This window comes from Protopterus annectens, chromosome 14.part0 (assembly GCF_019279795.1).
Source record: "Protopterus annectens isolate FY-2018-M chromosome 14.part0, PAN1.0, whole genome shotgun sequence".
Classification (NCBI taxonomy): domain Eukaryota; kingdom Metazoa; phylum Chordata; order Ceratodontiformes; family Protopteridae; genus Protopterus; species Protopterus annectens.
In genome coordinates this window covers 130,483,229-130,507,883 of record NC_056748.1, presented here as the reverse complement: position 1 = coordinate 130,507,883, position 24,655 = coordinate 130,483,229, and the positions used below count along the sequence as shown (strand labels likewise).

The window sequence follows — 24,655 nt, the reverse complement described above, 5'->3', positions numbered from 1 at the left end:
ACTTCTCTGTTTTGCTAGTTTCTAAATTTACAGTTCTTTATTTCACTTTTTTATGAATTACTCAGTATATACCATCTGGTTCCATTACTTTGTCAGACTATTCTCTGCAGTTATCTCTGAACTGTCTTTATCTGTCACATGACTGGGATCACCCCATAACTTATTGTCCTACACATTTGGATTGAATGGGTTTGCTACATACCCTCATCTGAAGGCTCTTTAGCCGAGGTACCAGAACACATTAAAGAATTTTGCAGTTCTTCAGCTCTGTTTTGCCTTGTTTTTTATTTTATGTCAGCTTGTTGTTTCCAGTATACATACCCTCATCCCTCAGTTCTGTCAATTAAGGAATCCTGAGCAGAAATTACACATTTAAGGGCCCTGATTTCACTTCACATTTCTGATCATCGCCTTTCATCCTTTAGAGAATTCTGACCAAAAAGTATTCATTTTGCACACCTGAGTTTTTGCTAATGCTTTCATCCGTTCCTCTTTACCTTTCCTTTTCTTTTATTTTGTATTCCTATTGTCATAAAACCTTTTATAATGCATAATAGAGCACAGTTACTACCTGACCTTCTTTTCACAAGACAAGTCTCTATTTGAGCAGTTGTGTCCTGTGAAAAATCATGGAAAATTGCAAACATCCTGACATTTTTGAATAAAAGCTATTTTCTAAATTTTCTTTAATAGCTGCACAAAACAAATGTTTTGTGTCAGAAATACCCAAGTATTATATGAAGAAGCATAAACAACTGAAATGCTACGAAAAATGAGTTCATATTTTTGAATTGCAGTGCTTTGCACTGGCTGTTGCTGCAGAATGTCTTGCAGAATCTCACAGCTGAATCCATACTTTTGGCTTTTAAAAAGGGGGGGGGGCAACCATATAATTGATTGACTAATTTGCTAAAAGTCTTGTAACTTCACCCATTCTCAGTAATGGTTCAGGAAGAAAATCTCCAAACATTATCAGTACTTATTTATTTAAGTTTGCTTACCGGGGTAGAACACTGTTCTAACAATGACCAGTTGCAGGCTAAGCCATATCAAAGTATCACTAATTATATCTATATAGAATTAGATGTTTGGGTCAGACAGATGGAAGCATCTATAGTGTTGTTAATTTGGAAGAAGTATGTATATGTTCATATCTAATTGCCCTGAAGGACCATTTTAAGTCTAGCTAATAACTTAAGATCAGAATTAATACCTGTACCTTGTGTCTAGGAGGCAAAGATCTTAACCATTATGTCAAACATACCCCCAAGTATGGTATACAAAACACAGCCCCAAACCACCAGTATACAAAGTTTACTGAGCAGTCATCTTAAGTTATTTATACTCCTTAATTTACACACATACTTTCAATTTATATATATATATATATATATATATATATGTTTATATATATATATATATATATATATATGTTTATATACTCTACAGGAAAATAAGTTAGGAAAACCAGAGAGTTCACATTAAATACTTGGTCCACTTTATAGCAACTATTACAGATTTGACAAGTAGAGAGAATTTTAGGTTATGTGTTGTTTAGCTGTGAGTTACAACGGCATTTTCAGATGGTATTGAGATGTTGTTCAAGAGTTCTTTTAACGTCAGAGGTGATGGGGTTACCCTTTATGTGCCGTGATAATGGGGTTCAAGCTTCAGATGTGGTTACTTTTTTCCCCTTTGTATATATATTTGTTAACTGGGTAATCCCACTGGTAATGTCTGTTTTCTGGAGTGACCTGGGAATCCTGTCTGGTTTAAAAGATTTTTTCAGTCACAAAACTGTTAAATGAAAGTAGAAGGAATTAAACCCAGTACTCGTGGCTACAGGAAGCAGTTCATAACAGGTTAGAGTCTAAATCATCTGCACTAACCGCTAGACCATTTTGTGAGGAAATGGTTATGAGAGTCAGTTAACAAGTGACTTTAAAGATAGAATTTGATCGGGATTCTGTAGCATGCAGTAAGCTATTCTCAATGTAGTGAGTGTATTGTTTCATTTAATATAATTACTTGCTCTAAGGCACTGGTGGACCATTTTAGAAGCAAATAGAGATGCACGGTGGTATGCTTGTTCTACCTCAACCCCCGACAGTAAGTGTTGAACATAAAGTTAGTACAGAGAAGTCCAGAACACTTGGCAAAGATAACCTATAGCAATGGCTAACCACATGCGGTGGGGTTAGGAATTGTTTTGCCTAAATATAGTGTGATTGGACTGCAGGTACACTTGTGACTTACTTTAATGATACGAAACAGAATGCAAAATCAAACATGACTTCATATGATACAGAAAATGAGTTTCTAAAGCTGCCAAACACAGAGGATTATTTCCAGCTTGCTGCTTTGCTTCCTAAGATCTGTTATTTACTGTAAATAGGTTTGGGGTAGAAGTGAGTTATCTTTGTGGAATCAAAAAGGCCAACACCGTGACCTAAGAAGTACTATGCATGTATCTGCATGAACACACAGGTATGTATATACACACATACATATATAAATACGTATATATATTTGTATACTATGTACATAATGGTGTAATTCCCTTACTGAGTGCAGTAAACAGAAGTATTCTTCAGAATTTTAGAAAGAAGACAAAAGCACTTTATCTAACTTGAAAATGAAGTGAATGGCATTAGCAGAACTGCAGATATGATACAAAGTTTATCAGAATAGTTTAGGAATAGTTGTCATTTTGATTGAAAAAATTATACTAGTCTTAAGCAATAGGTTACAAATTAGGTGAATAAAATACATTTCTAGAGGGTCTGTGACTCTGGGTCACTTGGAAATGACACTATCAATATTTGTCCACGGCAATGTTGATAGCAATTTGCATTTATTTTATAATAATTGTACTAGTAATCCCTTACAGGCTGTGAGTTGGTTTAGGATTCTAAATATTTTCTGAAAAACATACTCAGGCAGATTCAATAAACCCTACACAGTCCATTAACACTGTGTGTGTGTGTGTGTGTGTGTGTGTGTGTGTGTGTGTGTGTGTGTGTGTGTGTGTGTGTGTGTGTGTGTGTGTGTGTGTGTGTGTGTGTGTGTGTGTGAGTGTGTTGTGGTAGCACACTGTTTTGTATTCAGTAAATGGCTCTGTGGATGGTGTGTAGAGGTGCAAAACCACGGTAAACACTGTGGCATACTAATTATAGCATAAACAGCTGAATTGTATGCCAATCAGCCAATCCAAGATGGAGGAGTTATTCAACAAGTTATAGAGCAACTGTGTAGATTCTGGTTTTCCCTGTGAATTCCAAAACCTGTTGGAATACAGCCATGGAAGAGTCTGCACAGAAAGAATGTTAGGGGCTGCTGTTGCTTTAATTCATGTGTATGTGCAACAGGCTAAAGTCTATGCTGTGCTGCTGCTAACAGACCAAGGTCAAAAAGGAGAAGAGTTTTCAGAACCCCATTGTAACTAACATGATATGGAAATTGTAGAGCACTACAGGGTGGATGACACTACAGAAACTCTGCAACCTCTGTCATCCTCAAGTCAACCCCAGGGCAAACTGAGGGGAACTCATACCAGTGGAGACAAAGGTATGTGTAGCACTTAGAATTTTGGCTAAAGGAACCTTTCAGAGACCAACAGGGGACATATAAGGGGTGTCACAGGCATCAGCATCCAGGATCCTCCATCAATTCCTGAATGCTATCACCTTCAAACTAACATAAAAAAAACCCACCAGAAGCTTGGAAGGTTATATCAGCACAATGGGTTCCTTACCCTTTCAGCTAAGCATACCCTTGCTGTCACTTATCTCCGTCCCTCTCTCATGTATGGAGCCCCTCTCCTTACTAACCTATAATTCTCTCTAAAGGCAAAACTTGCATCTTGCTACAATAAAATCTTTAAGTTTGCTAAAGGCTCTAAGTTCTCCTCTCACCATTGCAGTTCCCTACACTCCTTAAATTGGCTTGATCTTCCTATCTCTTTCATATTCAACTTTCTACTGTTCATAAACTCATCTTTAAGCCTTCTAACTGTCTCTTCCTCTCTTCTATCCTCACCTTACACCTTCCTAAAAAATCTCTCAGATCCAAAAATCAGAATGTACTTTAAGTGTACAAACTAACATGCAGTCCCGGGCAACTGTTATTGTCATTTGCTCTAGCATGCAAATGCAACTCACTTCCACTACACACCCATACTACCTAGAACCACTCTAGTTTTTAGACTTTGCTTCATTCCTACCTTTTATCTAATTGGGAATGCTCCTGTTCTCACCCTTCTTAACTTTTATCTATTTTACTCCTACTTTATATTAAGCTTTCTTTCACAAATTATACCTAACACTTGCTATGTTTTTCTTAACACCTTATAATTTACATTGTAGGCATTTGCATGTCTTGACCTGCAGAAGAATGCTATTTATTCCATACATTCCAGAATGCTTTGTTATGGCATACACCACAAAATGCTTTGTTACTATTATTATTTTGTCAATCGGTTTCTGTTACTTTAAATCATGTAATATTTTTTCTTAGTTTGTTTTATTCTATTCATTATTGTAATATTGTTAAGTGGACCTTTTCTCCCTGGGCCTCCATTGAAAAAAGGCTCTTTTTGGCCCAATGGACTTTCCCGGTCAACAAACTGCAAATAAATAAATAAATAACTAAATAAACATACCCGTGAGCACATATCTTTTCCCAGTACTCTTGAGGAAAGGGCCACAAATATGCAGGAGTTCTACCCTGTTACACACTACTCTGAAGTACTGGGTGCCATAGATTGTACACATATAGAAATTAAGGCACCACCCGGAGAACAGGGAAGGGTTTCCACTCTATTAATTGCCAAGTCATGTGTAATGCCAAGAGAATTGTCTTGAATATGTGTGCCATGACTCACAGATCTGGCACACCTCCCAACTGTATCATATGCTCACTAGAGTTAATATACCACAAGGTCATTTACTGGGGTTTGCAGGTTATGTACTGCAACCATGGCTGATGATGCCCATCAGAAATGCACATACAACTGCTGAAGAATGCCATAATGAGGTACATGCTCAAACCAGAAATATCACAGTCTTTGTGTTTGGGCTGCTGAAGTCGCAGTTCCAGTGCCTAGATACATATGGGGGAGCTCTGCAGTACAATCCACGTACATGTACTGAAATATTCACAGCATGTGGCATACTACACAACATCATCCTGAAAAAACAGCTTCAGCAGGATCAACAAGAGGAAGGGTCACGGATTCCACCACCAATGCCAAGGTCACCACAGCCACATGCAGGTGAGGAGTCAGAGGGGGAACTATCAGCTGCTGTGTGTGTAGGCAGACATAGGCATGCCCCATATGTAGCAGCTGCTGTGGGTGTAGGCAGACAGAGGCATGCTCCATATGTAGCAGCTGCTGTGGGTGTAGGCAGACATAGGCATGCTCCATATGTAGCAGCTGCTGTAGGTATAGACAGACATAGGCATGCTCCATATGTAGCAGCTGCTGTGGTTGTAGGCAGACATAGACATGCTCCATATGTAGCAGCTGTTGTGGGTGTAGGCAGACATAGGCATGCTCCATATGTAGCAGCTGCTGTGGGTGTAGGCAGACATAGGCATGCTCCATATGTAGCAGTTGCTGTGGGTGTAGGCAGACATAGGCATGCTCCATATGTAGCAGCTGCTGTGGGTGTAGGCAGACATAGGCATGCTGCATATGTCCTGGCATTTGCTAAGAGAGAGAATGTCAGCATGTTTTTGATTAACTTCATAGGAGCTAAAGTTAAATATTTTAAAATCACCTGAATGGTTCCACCAATGTCAAATGATGTTAGTTCAGCAAGAATGTCATTATCCAAGGTCACTGTCGCCACGGAGGAACGGGAGGAACCATTCAGCTCTAAGAGGGCTAACATGGTTGATACAGTAATGGATCTTAGAATTTATATTAGGAAACTGACCAAGCATATGTGCACATACCTCTCAACCTCTTAGAGCAATAAATCTGGACAAAGCCATAAATAAGAGTAGGACAAAGGCCCAAAAATAGGGAAATTTTTTAAATATTGCTCTTACAAATTTAGAAAGTTGATAGAAGAACAGGTTTTGCATTAGCATGAATTTTCTGAAGGGTATGACATCTGAAACTCAGATGTCTACCATTATGCTCTAACTTCAGTCTTTAATGATTTGCAGCTAAAAATATTAAGGTTCAACCAAACACCCTAATAACTGGAAAATAGTAGGATTCAACCAAACACCCTAATAATGGGCGACTTCAACTATCCCACCATTAACTGGAAAAACTACTCTTGTACCAACTCCTTAGCTCAACACTTTCTGGAATTCATAAATTCCAATGCCCTGGATCAACTTATCCACACCCCCACCAGGGGCAACAATATTCTAGACCTAGTCATTACCAACATGAGTGACCGGTGTTCCACACCTGAAGTCAACTCCTCATTGGTCCGATCCAACTATAAGCTAATCACCCTTGATATCCACATCCCGCCCCCACCCCCCATTAAGGAAACCACAGTAAAACATTTCTCCAAAGCCAACTTCATGCTTCTTAAGACAGAAGTGGTGAACTTCATGACACCCATGCAGATGGACAATACAGTTACAACTGCTGAATCCTACATAAATGCAATCTATAAGCACTTACACGAGTGCATGGATTGTGCTATCCCAAACAGAACCAAGATACTATCCTCCAAAAAAAGGAAGCCAATCTGGTGGTCCCCTGCCATAAACAAACTGTACAACAGAAGGAAGAAACTGTTGCAAAAGAGAGTAAAATTCCATGAGTGGAGGAGCTGGAGTCCCTGTAATCACAACTACGTAGGTAAAAGCTGCACTCTCTAAAGCCAAAAACACAGCATCCATGGGACCGGACAACATCCCAGGCTGCGTTTTACACGAACTTCAGAATGAACTGGCTCCCTACTTAAGCACCATGTTCAATAATAGCCTTGCATCAGGCTTTGTGCCCACTGAATTGTGCACAGCAACAGTTATCCCACTCCACAAAGGGGGAGCCACCACTGATCCCTGGAACTATCGACTTATTAGCCTGATGAGCCTGGTCTGCAAGGCCATGGAACATATCATCATGGAACTCATAAACTAAGACATTGGTAACCTCCAAACTCTGGATCCCACCCAGTTCGGGTTTGTGAAAGGCAGATCATGCCTTCTGAACCTGATCGACTTCTTTGAGGCAGTCACCAAAGCCGTAGATGAGGGTAAAGTGGTTCACACAGCCTATCTTGACCTCACCAAAGCATTTGACACCATCCCCCATTCTGGAGTTATAGCTAAACTCACTAAACTAGGTATAAATCCCTACGTTACAAGATGAGTTGCCAACTGGCTCACTGACAGAACCTACACTGTAAAAGTTGCAGACTCCAAATCTGACCTCAAAGCAGTGACAAGTGGAGTACCACAGGGTTCCATCCTGGGACCTCTCCTGTTTGGTATCTACTTCTCTGAAGTACAGGCTAACACAGAAGGCCTCTGGCTAATGAAATTCGCAGATGACTGCAAACTAGGAGCCATAGTTAAGTCCCCAAATGATGTGGACATTCTACAGAAGGGCCTCGCTGAGATAGATGCCTGGTGTCAGAGCCATGGCCTCAAGCTCAGTGCCAAAAAGTGCAGTGTCATCCCTTTTGGCAAAAACTCTGTACCCATAAACTACCACATAGGCAGCAATCTACTTAACACCGAATGCGTGATAAGAGACCTTGGGACCTAGGTGGACAGTAGTCTCCCCTTTGATAGTCACATTGCCACAGTAGTCAGGAAGTCCTTCTACATGGCACACCTCATCATAAAAGAGTTCTCATCCAGGAAAAAAGAGGTCATTGTTCCCCTCTACTCGACACTCATTAGACCCATTATAGAGTACAATGCCCCTTTTGGAATGTACCTCACAAGACATCTGCAGCAGCTGGAAGGCCACAGAAGTACTTCACAATGAGGATTACTGGCCTCAAACAAATGCCCTACACTGACCGCCTCAAAAAACTCCAGCTTTACTCCGTAGCATATCGCCTACTCCGAGGTGATCTCTGCCTATCATATAATGCTATGTCAAACCCAGAGCTGTTGGACATGGTACACCTAAAGAAATCCCAGTCCCTCCGAACTACATGCTCTAGGGACCTAAACCTTGTCACCACAATAAAAAGGACATGCTGAAGGGATAGATTCCTGTCCCAGAGACCTCCCATACTCTGCAACAGGCTACCCATCTATGTCAAGCAAAGTTCTTCATTAGCACTCTTCAAGAAAAATCCTGATGAGAGGATGGGAAATAAGAAATACACCCCGGGGATCACTTCTGTGTCTCTGCCCGAATGTGGCATAGGAAAATAACTTTCTTGGGTGGTGTAAGCCAGGGAACCTTGTTGGCTAGGCTTACATAAGCCCTTGGGCCAATAGCCTAGTACCTACCTATGAACCTATGAAGAAAACGACAATTTTTTGAAAAACAGACCAAAAATATGAGATGAAAATCTGGACATTTTGCAAAAATCTGTACAGGTGAGAGGTATGTGGTATATGGTAGGACAATAGAGGTACGACTGCCGAATCCTACACAAATGCACTTTATAAGCACTTACACGAGTGCATGGATCATGCTATCCCTAATAGAACCAAGATGTTATCCTCCAAAAAAAGGAAGCCAATCTGGTGGTCCTCTGCCATAAACAAACTCTACAACAGAAGAAAGAAACTTTTGCAAAAAAATAGTAAAATCCCATGACTGGAGGATCTCCCTGGTCAACCTCAGTAAGAAGCTGAAATCCCTCATAAAATCCTCCAAAGCTAGTTATGAAAACAAAATTGCCACTGACTCTAAAGACAACCACAAAGTATTCTACAGCTATGTCAAGAATCTCAATGCCAACACTCAGATCTGCTCTGAGTTACAGCACAATGGCACTAAATATACAAAACCAAATGATATTGCCAACATCCTGACAGATAGGTTCAGTGCTAACTTTATCCCCCTCTCACCCCCTAGAGGGCCCATCTCTATACCGGAAGAATGCAAAGTTCCTGTAGTCATGGCTGCACAGGTAAAAAACACACTCTCCAAAGCCAAGAACACAGCATCCATGGGACCTGACAATATCCCAGGCTGCATTCTACACAAACTACAGAATGAACTGGCACCCTACCTAAGTACCATGTTCAATCATAGCCTCACCTCAGGCTTTGTGCCCATTGAATGGTGCACCGCAATGGTTATCCCACTCCACAAAGGGGGAGCCATGACGGACCCCGGGAACTACCGCCTCATTAGCCTGACGAGCCTGGTCTGCAACACCATGGAACATATCATCATGGAACTCATAAACAAAGACATTGGTAATCTCCAAACTCTGGACCCTACCCAGTTTGGGTTTGTAAAAGGCAGATCATGTCTCCTAAATCTGATTAACTTCTTTGAAGCAGTCACCAAAGCCATAGATGAGGGTAGGGTGGTTCACACAGCTTATCTAGATCTCGCCAAGGCTTTTGACACCATCCCTCACTCTGGAATTATAGATAAGCTCACTAAACTAGGTATAAATCCCTATGTCACAAGATGGGTTACCAACTGGCTCATGGACAGAACCCACACTGTGAAATTAGCAGACTGCAAATCCGACTTCAGACCAGTGACAAAATGAGTACCACAGGATTCAGTCCTGGGTCCTCTCCTGTTTGGTATCTACTTCTCTGAAGTACACGCTAACACAGAAGGTCTTTGGATGTTGACATATTACAAAAGGCCCTCAATGAGACAGATGCCTGGTGTCAAAGCCATGGCCTGAAGCTCAATGCCAAAAAGTGTATTGTCATCCCCTTTGGTAAAAACTCTGTACCCATGAACTACCACATAAGTGGTAGTCTACTTAATCCCAAAAGTGTAATAAGAGACCTTGGGACACAGGTGGACATTAGTCTCTCCTTTGATAATCACATTGCCACAGTGGTCAGGAAATCCTTTTATATGGCTCATCTCATCACAAAAGGTTTCTCATCCAGAAAAAAAGAGGTCATTGTTCCCCTCTACTCATCACTCATTAGACCCATTATAGAGTACAACTCCTCTTTTGGTATGTACCTAACAAGGCATCTACAACAACTGGAAAGGCCACAGAAATACCTCACAAAGAGGATTACTGGCCTCAAACAGATGCCCTACGCAGACCGTCTCAAAAAACTCCAGTTTTACTCCGTTGCATATCGCTTACTCAGAGGCGATCTCTGCCTAACATGCAATGCTACATCAAACCCAGAGCTGTTGGACATGCTCCACTTAAAGAAATCCCAATCCCTCCGAGTTACATGCTCTAGGGACCTAAACCTTGTCACCACAATAAACAGAACATGCTGGAGGGATAGATTCCTGTCCCAGAGACTTCCCATACTCTGGAACAGACTACCTATCTATGTCAAACAGAGCTCCTCATCAGCACTCTTCAAGAAAAATCTTGATAATTGGATGGGAAATAGGAAATTCACCCCAAGGATCACTTCTGTGGCTCTGCTCGACAGGGGCACAGGAAAATAATTTTCTTGGGTGACGAAAGCCAAGGTACCTTTTTGGCTAGGCTTATATAGGCTCTAGGGCTAATAGCCTAGTACCTACCTATGGACCTATGAACCTATGTATGTGCAATATATGCTCATTGCAAGGATTACTTTGAGCAATCTGTAATTATAGTTTGTAATTGTTAGGATGTATACTTAAATATAATATTTCAGATAAAATAAAGATAAAGCATTGTATGTCACATATGATGGTACTAGCTTTATCTCTTTTTTTCTCTCACCCCAACCCTTATCTCTTTTTCTATTTTCTATTGTGTGTCATCAAAATGTCTCCAAGTCATCCATCTGTAACAAATCACTAAATGCTTCACAACACAGTGTAGAAGGCCATCTCCAGTGGGTCAGCCTGCCCCCGCTCCATCAGCTTTAGCACTGATGCCCTGCACATCTGGAACCCAACACAGCAGTACTGCCTCTGCTGCCCTTGCACTACCTGTGTCCTCGGGTAACAGTACCTTGGCAGCTGGTGCTGTGGTACTCTCTGAGAGTACTATCAGAGGTTTCATCACATGCCAGAAAATGCCAGGGTTGGTGCATTGGGTCATGCACAGCACAATTGGTGTATGCCTACACCACATGGAGAGTCTGCTGTCCCTCTTGGCCTGTAGGATGAGAAGACATCAAACACTCCAGCAGCCAGTAGAGTAAGGGGACAGTGATGACAGTCCTATGGGTGAGGACTAGATTCTCACTGTCTCCATGTTTGATGGGCATGTGCTTGCATTGTCCCCTCCCTCACCCCAGTCATGGTGTCCCCAACCCTTTTGTGTCTCTGTGGTGCAGTTATCAGTTCCATACATCAGGACTGTCACAGACATCAAGAATGACATACACATACTCGTGCTGTGTCCAAACAACTGTCTGGAGGACTACATATTATGGGCAATCATTGACTTCAACTGTGATATTAGTATATTACAGACAGTAACAACACACACCAAAGACTGCTGCCACAGCCATGACAACACATGAGATGAAACAAAAACATGGGGGATTTGTTACATTATGAAAACAAATGCACAACCCAAGGATAATGTAGACATCACACCCTATTATATGACTAACTGGTATGTGACCTGTGTCCTGAGGTAGATGGTATGTGTAATGTCCACCAGCATGTGCTCACAGTAGTGAGTAACCCCTTGTATGTAACAAAACCACTGAGTATGTGAAGGACGTCCACATCAAAAGCCATAATACCGCCATAGTTCACAGAATTCGTCACACCAGTAACTGAGTACAATGCACCCTTCTTCATGTACCTCTCTACACATCTTCCACTGATGAGTAACTAAAGTGTAGCACCTTTGCCACAATGAGCTGCCACACATCTTACTGGTCATACCTAGGTATTCTTTTTGCTGCATAAACATAACTGTACGATGGTGCGGCACACCAGATGCATGCGTGATGCCTAGTCCCTGAATGGTATATTTTTTCCATTACAGCTGATGCTAGACACACTGAAAATCACAACATGTCCATTTTACTCTTCATTTTAGTAATTTTTTGACCCTTGCCCCCCACCCTGACTTTTAAGTCTTTTATCTCTGCATTGGTCCAGTTAATCCTCCTTTTTCCTATTATCCAAAGACACCAAAAGGGAGAGACAAGCACTGAGGGTTGCACCATTTGTCATTTAACGGGTCTATATTACGGCATCAAAACGCCGTAACAGCGAATACGAAAAGACCGACACATATTCAGTGAAATCCATTTCTGAGATTCGCTGAATTCTTACAGGGCAAAGATGTAGTTGGCCAACTACACAATTTTGCCCTTTTCTCCACTGTAGTGCAATCTCAGAGTTGGTATATTTAGTTAAGAGAGGTGTGGGGGGCAAAGCCCCCCACATGGGTGGGTTTGTTTTAGGTGAAATTAGTTTTCTTGCGTTGCTGGGCAAGTATTTGTTTGCCCAAGTTTTCAGCGAATCGCGGAAATGGATTTCGCTGAATACTTGTGGGTCCTTTCATATTCACTGTTATGGTGTTTCGACACTGTAATACAGACCCCATTTAACAGAGGTCTGGAGATTTTTTTATGCTTTTAATGCCCTTCCCCTTCTTGACTGTAAGGTGTATTATAATAATGGTAGTGGAGTCCAGAATTAATGACATCTTCAGCACATCTGTGATGCTGAGCAACAGCTCATTTCTATCCTTGCTTGGTTCATGCCCCAACTCCCAAGTCCTGCCTTAAATGAACATAGTGCTGTATCAGTAATGAGACCCACACCAATTTTTCCCACTGGGATGAGCTATTTGGCATCAGACAGTCACTGCAATATCCCCAACTTTGCTCCACCAGAGTCACCAGACCACTAGATGAACCAAGGTCATCTAGGCTGTAGTCTGAGCCAAATCTTCCCTGCTACAGAGCTGGCAGCCATGTTTTGCTTTTTGCATACTTATTTCACATTAAGGCTGGCAGCTTCTAATATAACACTTTCAAAGTTTTGCAAGTTTTGTTCCCCATCACTTTACTCCCATTTGATATAGTTTTTTTGTGAGGCACTATTCCACATATCTTTTCAAAGTCCATCAGCCTCATTTTTAATTGGATGCCACTATGTTTACTGCAACAGAACCACTCTGGCAATAACATTTTTTCTCATATGGCCCACACTTTCTCAGTTGAAGATCATGTATAAATCTTTATTTCATTACATCACATCTACAACTTCTCTTTTCCTCTTGATTGGGTTCCCATACCAGCAAAAGCCTGCCTCTTATAAAGCCAGCTGTCATCTTATACCATTAATCAAGTGCAACCTAGAGCAATCCTGTCCTTAGATATGGCTGAAGTCAGAGTGTGCCATTTGACATCTGGTATCTTTACATCCTTACTAACAGAGTCTTCCCTCTCAGTGTCATTCTAAAGGATACCTTCTGTTATTTTCTAATTTTCCTTCCTGTAAAGAAATTGTATCTAGGTCATGTTGAAGTTGCATGGAAATTATAGGTTCATAGGTTCATAGATTAGTACTAAGCTAACTGCCCTTGCGAGCCATTTTAAGTCTAGCCAATTATCCCTTGTGAGATGCAAACCCTGCACCTTGTGTTTGTAAGGCAAACACCTTAAACATTAGGCCAGCCTCCCAACCCTAGTATAAATGTTCTTTAGTTATGTATATTTTAAGGCGGGCAGACTAGACAAATGGCCCTTTAGCTATGAACTTGTTACATTATAAGCAAAACAAAAAATTGTAATGGTTGGAATAAGAATACATATGAGAGAGAGAGAGAGAGACAGAGACAGAGATGGAGAAAGAAAGAAAGAAATAAAAGAGAGAGAGAGAGAGAGAGAGAGAGAGAGACTGAGTGTTTGTGTGTGAGAGAGAAAGACATAGAGAAAAATATGTACAAAACCAATACATAATTCAGTGCTGTCTACCACTAAGTTAAAAGAACCACACATGAAATCGCAATGGTTGCTATACATTTTGATCAAGAGACTAACTGCAAAATAGCCACTCTGGTGGCATAGAGGAGTAAAGCCCTAACTACAGCCCAGGTGACCAAAGGTTCGGTTAGAGGATTGGGTGTCTGTGATCAGCAAGGAGGGATCAGGGTGCCCATCCTGGGTGGGAGGGTACTTGTTGATGACACTCCCTAAGGGGAGGTATGGTAAAAAGAGGGGAGTTGCCCTTGGAGATAGTCGATGTGGGGGCAGGGAAAAGATGTGTGTATGACATATAAAAGAAATCCCTGGATGGAAGCATAGACATCCAACTCCTCAGGAGTCCTTAGGATTCATAACTGGCCCCAGCCATATCAGAGTAAGGTTAGGGGTAGGGAGATGGCTGGGTAGCCCTTGTGGGGACAGGCTGGTAGGATGGAGCTGGAGGAGACAAAAAAAAAAGTAAAAAAGAAAAAAAAGAATTTAAGTGCAAAGGATTCCCATTGCATAGTGTTGGGTAGTCAGAGTGAAATTAAATGTAGAAACTGTATTTGACTTCTGAATGGTCAAGACATAAAGCTCCATAGCTTGCTTACTGCTTTCTGTTCATGCATTAATGGAAGTTTTTACAAAACATGTCTATATATATTTGCATTCCGTCCCTGTTGTAAAATGCATAACCTGCTACTATGTTTTCAACCCAGTAAGATTATGTACCAGTATGTTTGTGACTGCAGGACATTGCTCTTTCATCATAGCCACTACTGCTACTGCATGCAGCTTTAGACTATGAGATGGCAGTCATTACCTTTCATTTTTCAGTCCCTTTATTCCTTTTTCATCCACACGTCAGTATATGCATTTATTAGTTTTCTCATTTGAGTTTGAGTTATAAAATAAATATGAGTTTTTGCAGAGAAGACAAGATTTAAATGGTAGCTTCATTTGCTCCATATTTACTAAAAGTTACATATTTGGTGACCAGAATTCTGAACTAAAGTTTTGAATGCTTCATTATCAAGGACAGATGTTAACCATCCTGCTAGTATAAATATATAAACTTCCATGCTGAATCTCAGTCCCAGTGACATCAAAACTAACAGCTCTAGAAGATCTTTCAGTTTGTCAGCCTCACAGCGTAGACCACAATAGCCTCACTCATTTAATAATCATGCAGTCAGATATGAATGTCACCTCATGGGCCTCTTGTCCTTAGGTCCCTTCCTGCTTCTTCTTGGACTCATATTTCATAGATTTGATAATTTGCCCGGCTGGGCAGTACATCTGTTCATGTAGAGTGACAGACAACCTCCTACCTCATACAGCTTTGCCTACTAATCAAAGCTTTGAGCTGAAAGTTTGAGGCTATGACTAGTTACTGCTGTTCACGGATTCTAGCAAAGATGTTTAAATGACAGTTTCAGCTAATATAACTTCATCAAATAACGTTTATAGAAATCCATGCAAATTCCTTGAAGTTAATGAGTGGCCAGGCAATGATCTAATAGGAATATAAAAATATATAGAGGCTTGGACTTAGCTTTAAAAGTGAGTACTTACACAATGTATCATAAAAAAGGGTCCTGAATAAGATAACTGAATTGCAATCAGCAAAGAAAAGTCTAGAATTTTCATTCAATGAGAAAAGTAACCAAGCAATGCATTTGTGTATGTCATGAATGATTTTAAGTTTTGTTTTTGAAGATTACATTAAAATCTTAATATTGTTAGTGTAAATGGAGCAGCAGGTAGCACACTTGTCTGGTGTCAGAATACCAGAAGGCTGTGGGTTCTATTCCTGCTCTAGGTAATTGGATTGCTGACAATGCAGTGTTAGAGGATGCTACACTTCTGTGTGTGTCCTTTGGATAAAGCATTAAACTGAGATGCAATCTGCTTGCAGTGGTGGAAGAGCAGTTGGATATAAAAGATCCTGTGCACCTATCAGAAAGAGTAGTGGAAGTTTGCTGATGACCTGGTCAAATTTCTCTAGTACTAGAAATACCACCTTGGGTGTCCCCTGAAAAAGGACCATGAGCTTGGTGGCAGTGACTCAGTCAACAATGGATAGATAGACAGATAGATAAAAATACTGAATGATGCACAGATAGATGTTATGGACACAAAATACCCATCTGCATTTTTTTATATAAAAAAAAGCACAGAGTGCATAGTTGATGTTTAGTTTGTGGTCATATCCCATCTCTTGTTCAAATAAATTTCAGAATTTTGAAATTATTTTTTTGACAGTTTAAATCTTCAACATGCTGTTCTGTATTATGAAAATATAATGAAAGCCAATCCAATTGCCTACTCAGTTCCCTTACAGATTTGCTGTAGTTGTAGTAATCACTTTTATTTTCAAATTTCTGTGATTATGAAAGGGGTAAAACAACCGCAGATAGCCTTACAGCAATGTGTCCTGGGAATTATACAGGCTTCCCAATGAAAAGCAATACCTCTTTTCGCCCCAAAAAAGGCCAAAAATCTTTTCAGTACTACCAGTCTAGCATAGTTTTGCTCTGTCCCTTATACAATGTTTGATTTTCTGGTAAATCACTAAAGATTACAGTCAGGCAATAATGCCAGACATTAAAGTTTTATATTTATTGTTTAAACAGTGCGTGCCTGTTGCAGTGCAAAGTTAAGAGGTATGCACTTTCTCTGTCTGTTTCTGCATATCTCCCTTTTGCTCACTGTCTTTGTCTCCCCCCCCCCTCTAGCACATCTCCACCAGCCATTACTGCATTTTTAAATTTTACACTCACTAAGCAGCGGATGTGGTGTTTAACAGGCATTAAAAATAGCATCTAATGTCTGGTTTCTAGTCCATGCTTCACAGCAGCTTAATACGGTCTATTAAATTAGCGAACGCTTAAAATAGCCAATGCTGATTTATCAATCCATTAAAAACAAAACCTTACAATCTCGAAGACACAGAACAGAGATTTTTTTCCTCAGGGGGAAAAAAAATCTCTGTTCCACAAAAAAAAACAAAACAAAAAAACAAAAAACAAAGAAAAGTTCAAAACACAAAATAAAGTAGGGGGGCTTTGCCACCCACACCCTCCCATGCAGGGGTCTGTGCCCACCACACGCCCCTTACTTAAATATACCAACTCTAACTTCTTACCACAGTGGAGGAAATGGCAAAGGCCCAAAAATGGCCCAGCAATTTTTTTCCCTGGGAAAAAAAAAATCGCTGTTCAGTGACTTTGGGATTGTAAGGTTTTGCTCTTAATGGGACAATAAATCAGTGTTCGCTATTTTAAGCATTCACTGATTTAATATAGACCCGCTTAATATGTTGCTATGAAGCAGTGGACTTGTTTTTTGCTGCGCGATCTCTGTACATTAACACGCTGATGGAGAGGGTGACAAATCATTTCACTCTTTCTCTAATGTGACATAAAATAATTCTTTCCTGAAGTGACTAAGTATCGTGTGACCAACCATTGAAACACCTTCATATTTCACTGATGACGCACTAGTCAGATTTATCCCGCCAGCTACCGTGGATTCTTAAGTCTTTTACTATACCATTCATTTTTTAATATTTTTCTGTTTTGTAATCAGAGTTAACTTCTCTTTTCCAAAGTAGGGTATTTCATTTTTGAAAATGAAAGCAAAGTTGCTATCATTACAATAGAAGTGAATCCTATACAATCCCCTCTTCTAGTGTATTTGTATTATCTGGTGATGTTGCAATAATACTGCTTTTACAGTTATCTGTATATTTGGTTGTCCAAAATTACCTTCCTTATTTATCTTCAGAAAAAAAATATCAAAGAAAAGAGAGCCCAGCATAGCTCTGTTTACCTTGACTGGATTACATAGGAGGACACCTTTCAATTTGTTGTATTCTGTTATTTAGCCAGTTTTACCCACAGGGTATCACAATGCTTTATATTTAGGGAGCACGTTTTACTACTACTACTGCTATTGCATGAGGGATTATATCAAAAAGTTTTTGCTAAATCCAAGTAAGCTGTGTGCACGGTCCATCCATCATTTAGTGGTGTTGTTATCATGATTTCCAGAAATTAAACAAAGACTCAGCAGACATACTTTTCCTTGACAGAACTGAATGGTCTTCATCAGTTGCAACTTCCTGGATAATTTAAGAATGAGTCTTCTCATGGCCTTGCAGGGAATAAGCATTTCTGTCAGACTACAATGTGATACCACGATTATATATGGGACCCATGTCCATTTGCCTCCAGAGTTCTGGTAGACATAGTAATGGCTAACTATTGGCATTATCAGTTGCTACTGTCAGTATTCTTCAACAAAGTCATCTGATTCTGTCCAAAAAAATCACCCAAAGCATTGGTCAGTTTCACATTATGCTTTTAAATTGATGGCTGTCTTGACCATACCAAACAGGCATAATTGCTACTCTTTGTATGAGTGATTCAATATTTTCTCCCAAGGGTTTGAAACTGGAGCATTTGATATGAAGTTAGAAATTCACACTGACTTGGAGGTGGTCATGATCTTTTCCTCTTTAGGTTTTCTGATGTAGTTAAAAATGCTTTACTAATTTTAGAGTTTGATTACTGGGCTAATTGTGTGGCTTTATGAATAATTTGATGAGTCTTATATTCTGGAGTATGCTTAATCCAAACTTGTTCTGTGGGCTAGGTGAGAATTCTTTCTGAAGGACACAAATTGAATTTTTTTGTAGGTCTTGTTGACTGTTCCATCATAAATGACACTATATATTTCTGCTAATTAAGGTTACATATTTGGGTACTGTAATTCACAACATCGTTGATGTTATTTGTAGCATCAGGCACATTTTTTATAAGGAGTGCATCACCCCAGTCTGTTCTACTAAAGGATTTCATTTATATAATTCTAATTGCCACTTGTAAAGTACTCTTAATTTTTAAAGTAAGGGTATCATAATAAGAGATTTATTATGAATAAATGAAGGGATGACTTCTACAGGGCAGGATGCAGATCTGAGGGTTGTTACCATGATGTTCAGGATAAATATTATTCTTATTTGGACACTTAACTGTTTAGTTTTAAACTGTTTTTGTTAAAGTCATTTAGGAATCATGCTTACTTACTGTTGGGAGTAGTAATTTATCCAGTTTGTTTAGATAGCTGACATCTCCTATAGTAACTGTGTTTTCCTTGATTCTGGACTTCAATAAAAAAAATGGACAGGATTTGGTATGTTGTTTTCTTTTAGGGAACACATATAATAGTTTCAGTGTTGCAGCAGATACACACTCACCCTTGGTGCAGAACACTGTGGGTTCTATTCCCATACCAGGTAGACAGATTGCTGACACTGCAGTACAGCAGAAGGAAGGTGCTGCACTCCTGAGTGTGCCATACTTTGGATGAAATGTTAAACCAAGGCCCCATCTGTTTAAGTTGGTGGAAGCTCAGGTGGATATAAAAGATCCCATGGCACCTATTAAAAAGAAGAAAGGATGCTTCCTGATGCCCTGGTCAAATTTCTGCAAGTAGTATAAATACAACCTCAAGCCCCCCCCCCCCACCCTGAAACAAAGAATAAATAATTAAATAAAATATAAAAAATTAAGCTTAAATTGTGTAGTCTTTATCTTATATTAGCACAGATCATTCCTTATGAAACTAGAAACAGGAACCCAAATTCCATTTTGTCAACAAGACTGAAAGGTCTGAAACATTATCTGTATATTTTTTTCATTTCAACTCATTTTATACTCCTCATTTCTAAGTTCGAATTGGATGGTAACATTTTAGGTCCTTATGTTAGGGTTCATATGTTCATAGGTAAGTACTAGGCTAGCTGTTGTTGCTGGCCATTTTTTAAGCCTAGCCAGTTTCTCTTTTGGTGCTCTAATTAACCTATCATATTTGGTTAGAGATTAGCATTACTCATTCCATGGTCGATAATTATATATATTACCCCTAATTACAATAATTGTGTACAAAGGATTAGATAATCTAAAGCCACTTTAGATAGCAGATCTAGGAGGCTGTCTCTCTGATACCTTCCCTGTGGGAGGAATAAAGACACCTTGTTGAAGTTTCAAGTAGTTTATTCAGTTAAGTAGGTAGATGGATGAGTGTTCTTGTTCTAAACAAGGAGCATATCAGAGAGAGAGAGAGAGAGGGAATCGCCTAGATCTGTTAGCTAAGGTGATTTTATCTGAACTAATCCTTTCTGCACTGTTTCTTGTTAATCCTGTCACCCTCTGAGTCATAGGTGGGATACCAGACCTGACCTGAGCCCTCTGGATTACCTCTGTGTTCTAATGAGAATAACTGGGATCATTCCATAGATAATTTGAGAGGACCGATGTATGGTATAAAGCATTTAGGAGCTGCCACTGTCCATTAGTAGTACAGGGGGCAGTCCTGGGATAAATTTTCTGTTTTCCATCCATAGATCCAAGCTGAGCTTGAACATGAATAGGGCTAAGTGTTATTTTACATGGATGGGGAGTCTGTTCCAGACCATTGGTATCCTCTGCGAGATGTACCTGTCCCTCCAAACTATTCTGTTGATGTTGCAGAAAATGTTTAGATTCCTAGACTGAGTATTTTTGATGCCATTTGATTTGCTGATGTGCAGTAAATCCATCATTATTGGTTTGCAGGATGCCTTGCATGCCAGACACATGTCACCTCTTAGCAGTAGGAAACAGTGTAAAGTGACAGGGCTTTGAGTCGGTCCATGCATTGTCTGTGCAATATAGAAGGACTTTCTTATGCAAAGGATGCATGTTGGTCAAAAGTTATGTCACTTTCTCCATAAGTTCCCAAATACAAACAACTAGGTTAACTCTTAGGGGTGTGTTGTCAGTGTGATAGTTCCCTATGGTAGATGACTTCCCAAAGGATATAATAATGCATTTTTGGGGATTTAGTTTTGGTCCAAGATGCTGGCACCAGTTATTTATTTGGGACAAACCTTCCTGGAGGATAGCCAAGTCATTTAGGGATTCAGTGATGGCTCCTAGCTTGCAATCATCTGCAAACTTAGTCACATCACTGTTTTAGCTAGATTAATGCAAGTTGTGACTTAAGGCAGGATCTTGTTGTTTGTTGATTCTGGAGTTTGTTGAATGCAAGATTACAAACAGACTTATTATTTTACTTTAGACTCAGTAACTGGACAAGCTTAGTGGGCATAAACACTTTGCCCTCAGATCTATTCCTGCAACTGAGGAGGTTAAATGAGTTGCTCATTGTGATACAATGAGCAAACAACACAAATTAGATTTAAGTACAACACTTGGGATATACCAGTAGCTTGTTTTGAAATGTCAGACATACTCTGAGGTTGTAAACTTGTAAGACTACTTTTTTACTTGAGTCGAGATGGTAAAACTATTTAATGACATGATTGGGAACTAAAGCGTGGATTCTGTTCAGACGCCTGATAACATACGCATCATTGAATGAGAGGATGAATTGCCCAGTATGTGCATTTATTTACAGAGACTTGAAAGCTAAGTATCTCATAATCATAAACACGTTTTGTAAAATCAAATTTTTAATTAAAATATTTGGTAACTAACAAGGTTTTGAGATTACTATTTGCCTTGTCCACTGCTGTGAATTGTCCAGTTCTTTTAGGCCTTGCACTGTGACCAGTACATTTGTAAGCACGGTGCATATAGTATACCTAATACTGTTTAATGGCAAGCAAAGTAAAAGATGCCAAATTACCTATCATTCCGGACAGCTTTGTTTCATGTCCTCTCTGAATACAGTCGAGGAAATAATTTTAGTATTATTAGGACTGTCTGAATTGCTGAGGAGCAGCTAAGTGGTGGATCAAAGAGGCAATATACCTACACAGACACATGCGCGCACGCACACACACACACACACACACACACACACACACACACACACACACACACACACACACACACACACACACACACATGCACACGCACACATGCACACATGCACACACACGCACACACACATACTAAATAACAAGACCCCCAAATCATTAAATTTGGGTAGATGTGATAGTATAATACTTGACAGTAACTAAAATCTATGGAATAAATGACAGTTTATACCATTACTCATAAAGTGGTAAGAATTTAAAATAGCATGCTGGATCTCTGATGCTTACTGCATTTTTATCTACAAGTATTTCGAAGCATCCCAGAAATTTCAACCAGTTTGCTGCAGTACTCTAAGGAAGCAGAAACAGAATTGTTATTGTTTATTTTTAAGCAATATTTTTTCTTGTTTTCCCAGAAATTACTTTAAAAATGTCTGGAACAAACCCGCAGTACAGGTTTTACTATGTATCCAGACAAGAACCTCTGTTCCTTGAGGATATGGATTTGGGGTGACCTGTCTTAATCTAAGAGCCTTCTACAGTTTCAGTCTCTGTTATAATAGTTCAGTGATTCTGGTCTTTATGATATGTTCTCTGCTGTTATATCATACCTGTCTGTATTCAGTCATTGTCATGTACATTTATAACAGGCTAATGGTGCAACAACACCATTGTCATGTACATGTATAACAGGCTAATGGTGCAACAACACCATTGTCATGCTCTGTTTTGTCGAGCACTTCTTTCATTCTTAGAATACCTGCAGCACACAAACACACACACACACACACACACACACACACACACACACACACACACACACACACTAGACACATTTGTAAATGAATAGCATTATCTGCAAGGAGATTATCAATAGTACTTACTGCAGAAAAATTCCAGTTGTTATTAGTTTTTTTACAGTTGGAGCTGAGCACAGTTCAGATTGAAACATATTACCTTATCAATTGTCAGCCGGGGGCATTTAGCTTCCCGACTCCTATTAGTTGCTGGTACTGCTAACCAATATATCACCAGAGGTTATCTCAGCTGAAACATATTGTTAGTGAAGATTTAAAGTATGCAGTCTCTACCTTTGTTGATGATAAATATGACGGCTTCACTTCCCAAGGTATCATACAGAGGAACAGCCACCATTGTATATGTGTAGCAGGCAAGCTCTGAAATTATCCACTGTACAAAAAGGAAAAACAATACCTGTTACACAACTGATATTCACGAAAATTCTAGTAAAATTAAAACTTTAGCTCCAAAACATTTGCACATCAGGTTCTTTTGCAGTTTACTGAAAGCTGCAGAACTTTAGCATCAAGATGAAATGTGTCCCATGTTGGAGTCCTTTCATAGGGGATCTCTCTGTTTAAAGACAGCATTTTAAAGTTGAAATTCAACACATTTCAGCAACTTTTCATATCCTAAATTCTATAGTATTCTCACTACTTGGAAGTTTATTAATGCTTTAGTGTGTACCACAGTAAGCATTTAACACGTGGTAAGGATCATTGAAAACATATCTGTACACAATGCATAATGTTGAAAAAACTGATTTTTTCCTCATGCAGTTATTATATCTAATATTTGCTGTAAAATACAATTGCCTGAAAACACGGACCTATGGCATTTAATATTTTCTGTGTCTACTGCATATTTGGAATCAGACACTAATGGTTATGACACTTTGTTATTTTTGCTACAACTTGTACATCATTGGTCATTAGAAGGAGAATGCCACTTTTACAAGGAAATTTTATGTCAACCATCAGTAAAAGAGATACTGTTTTGCCAATCCTTATATGCAAGGGTGATCATAAATTACAGGCAGAACATTTCTGATCAATAATCTTACATATTTCAGAAGTGCTATAAAGAATAATTACATCTTCAAGAAAGACTCAGTCTTGCCAAAAAAAAAGAGTATGCTTTCAGAATTTGGCTGTGTTTTACAAACAGGTTTTTGGAGCCCTAAATTAATACAGCATAAATCCAAAATGTATGGATAAATTTCAAACAAAGTCCATAAAACTGTCCAATAAAAAAAAAAAAAATATATATATATATATATATATATATATATATATATATAATGGCAAAGACAAATATTAGGCACTGGACCACGGTAACAAGCATAAAATCACCAACTTTTAATTCTTATAGGTAAGCGCTTTCACACATCCAAACTGTGCTTCATCAGACCATTTGACAGAGATGATAGCGCAGCACCGCACTTTGGATATACAAGTAAAAGCAGAGTTGTATAAACAGCAAGACTGGGATGAAATATGGTTACATTTACAGAGTAGGAGCTAAATGTATCTACTGAGCTGAAAACTCTTTGTGGGAATCTAATTATTTCAGAAAGGAATCTCAAACCGATTTGCATAAATCCAAATTCTCTTCTGTATTTCAAGTTATAGAATATACTACAGAAGTAAGCCAGACAGCAAAAAAAGTAAAGTATTTCTCCCAAATCCTAAAAAGATAACTTCATGTTAACTATAATCTCTCAGTTATTTCTGGTTTCATACAGAGTATTTAAGGGGGTCTTTGCTTAATTTACGGTCACAGCTCATGAGCTACCTGAAACTATAACTGCTATTTAACAAAAAAAAAACCAACCTGATGAAAAACACTCACTTTATTTAACAAAATAAAGCTTTTGGGTATAACCCTTCTTCAGTATTTATAACTTACTTGAAACACCTTCCTTTTATACATAATATCAAAAAACGCACATGACACAGCCATCCAATAGAATTGAATAAACAATCAAATAATTAAACAATTCATTTTAAATCTGAAAAATTATATTATGTTCTCTTCATT

At 39.2% G+C, this 24,655-nt stretch overlaps 1 protein-coding gene across 5 annotated transcripts in view; it reads right to left on the bottom strand.

Moving 5' to 3' along the window:
- ACSL5 (acyl-CoA synthetase long chain family member 5) overlaps positions 1–24,655 on the bottom strand; it is a 630,479-nt gene that overhangs the window by 315,963 nt on the left and 289,861 nt on the right. For all 5 annotated transcript variants that reach the window (XM_044055842.1, XM_044055844.1, XM_044055845.1 and 2 more), the window contains exon 6: positions 22,906–23,005. In XM_044055842.1, coding sequence (XP_043911777.1) covers positions 22,906–23,005 — 100 coding nt within the window. The remainder of the gene's footprint in view (positions 1–22,905; positions 23,006–24,655) is intronic.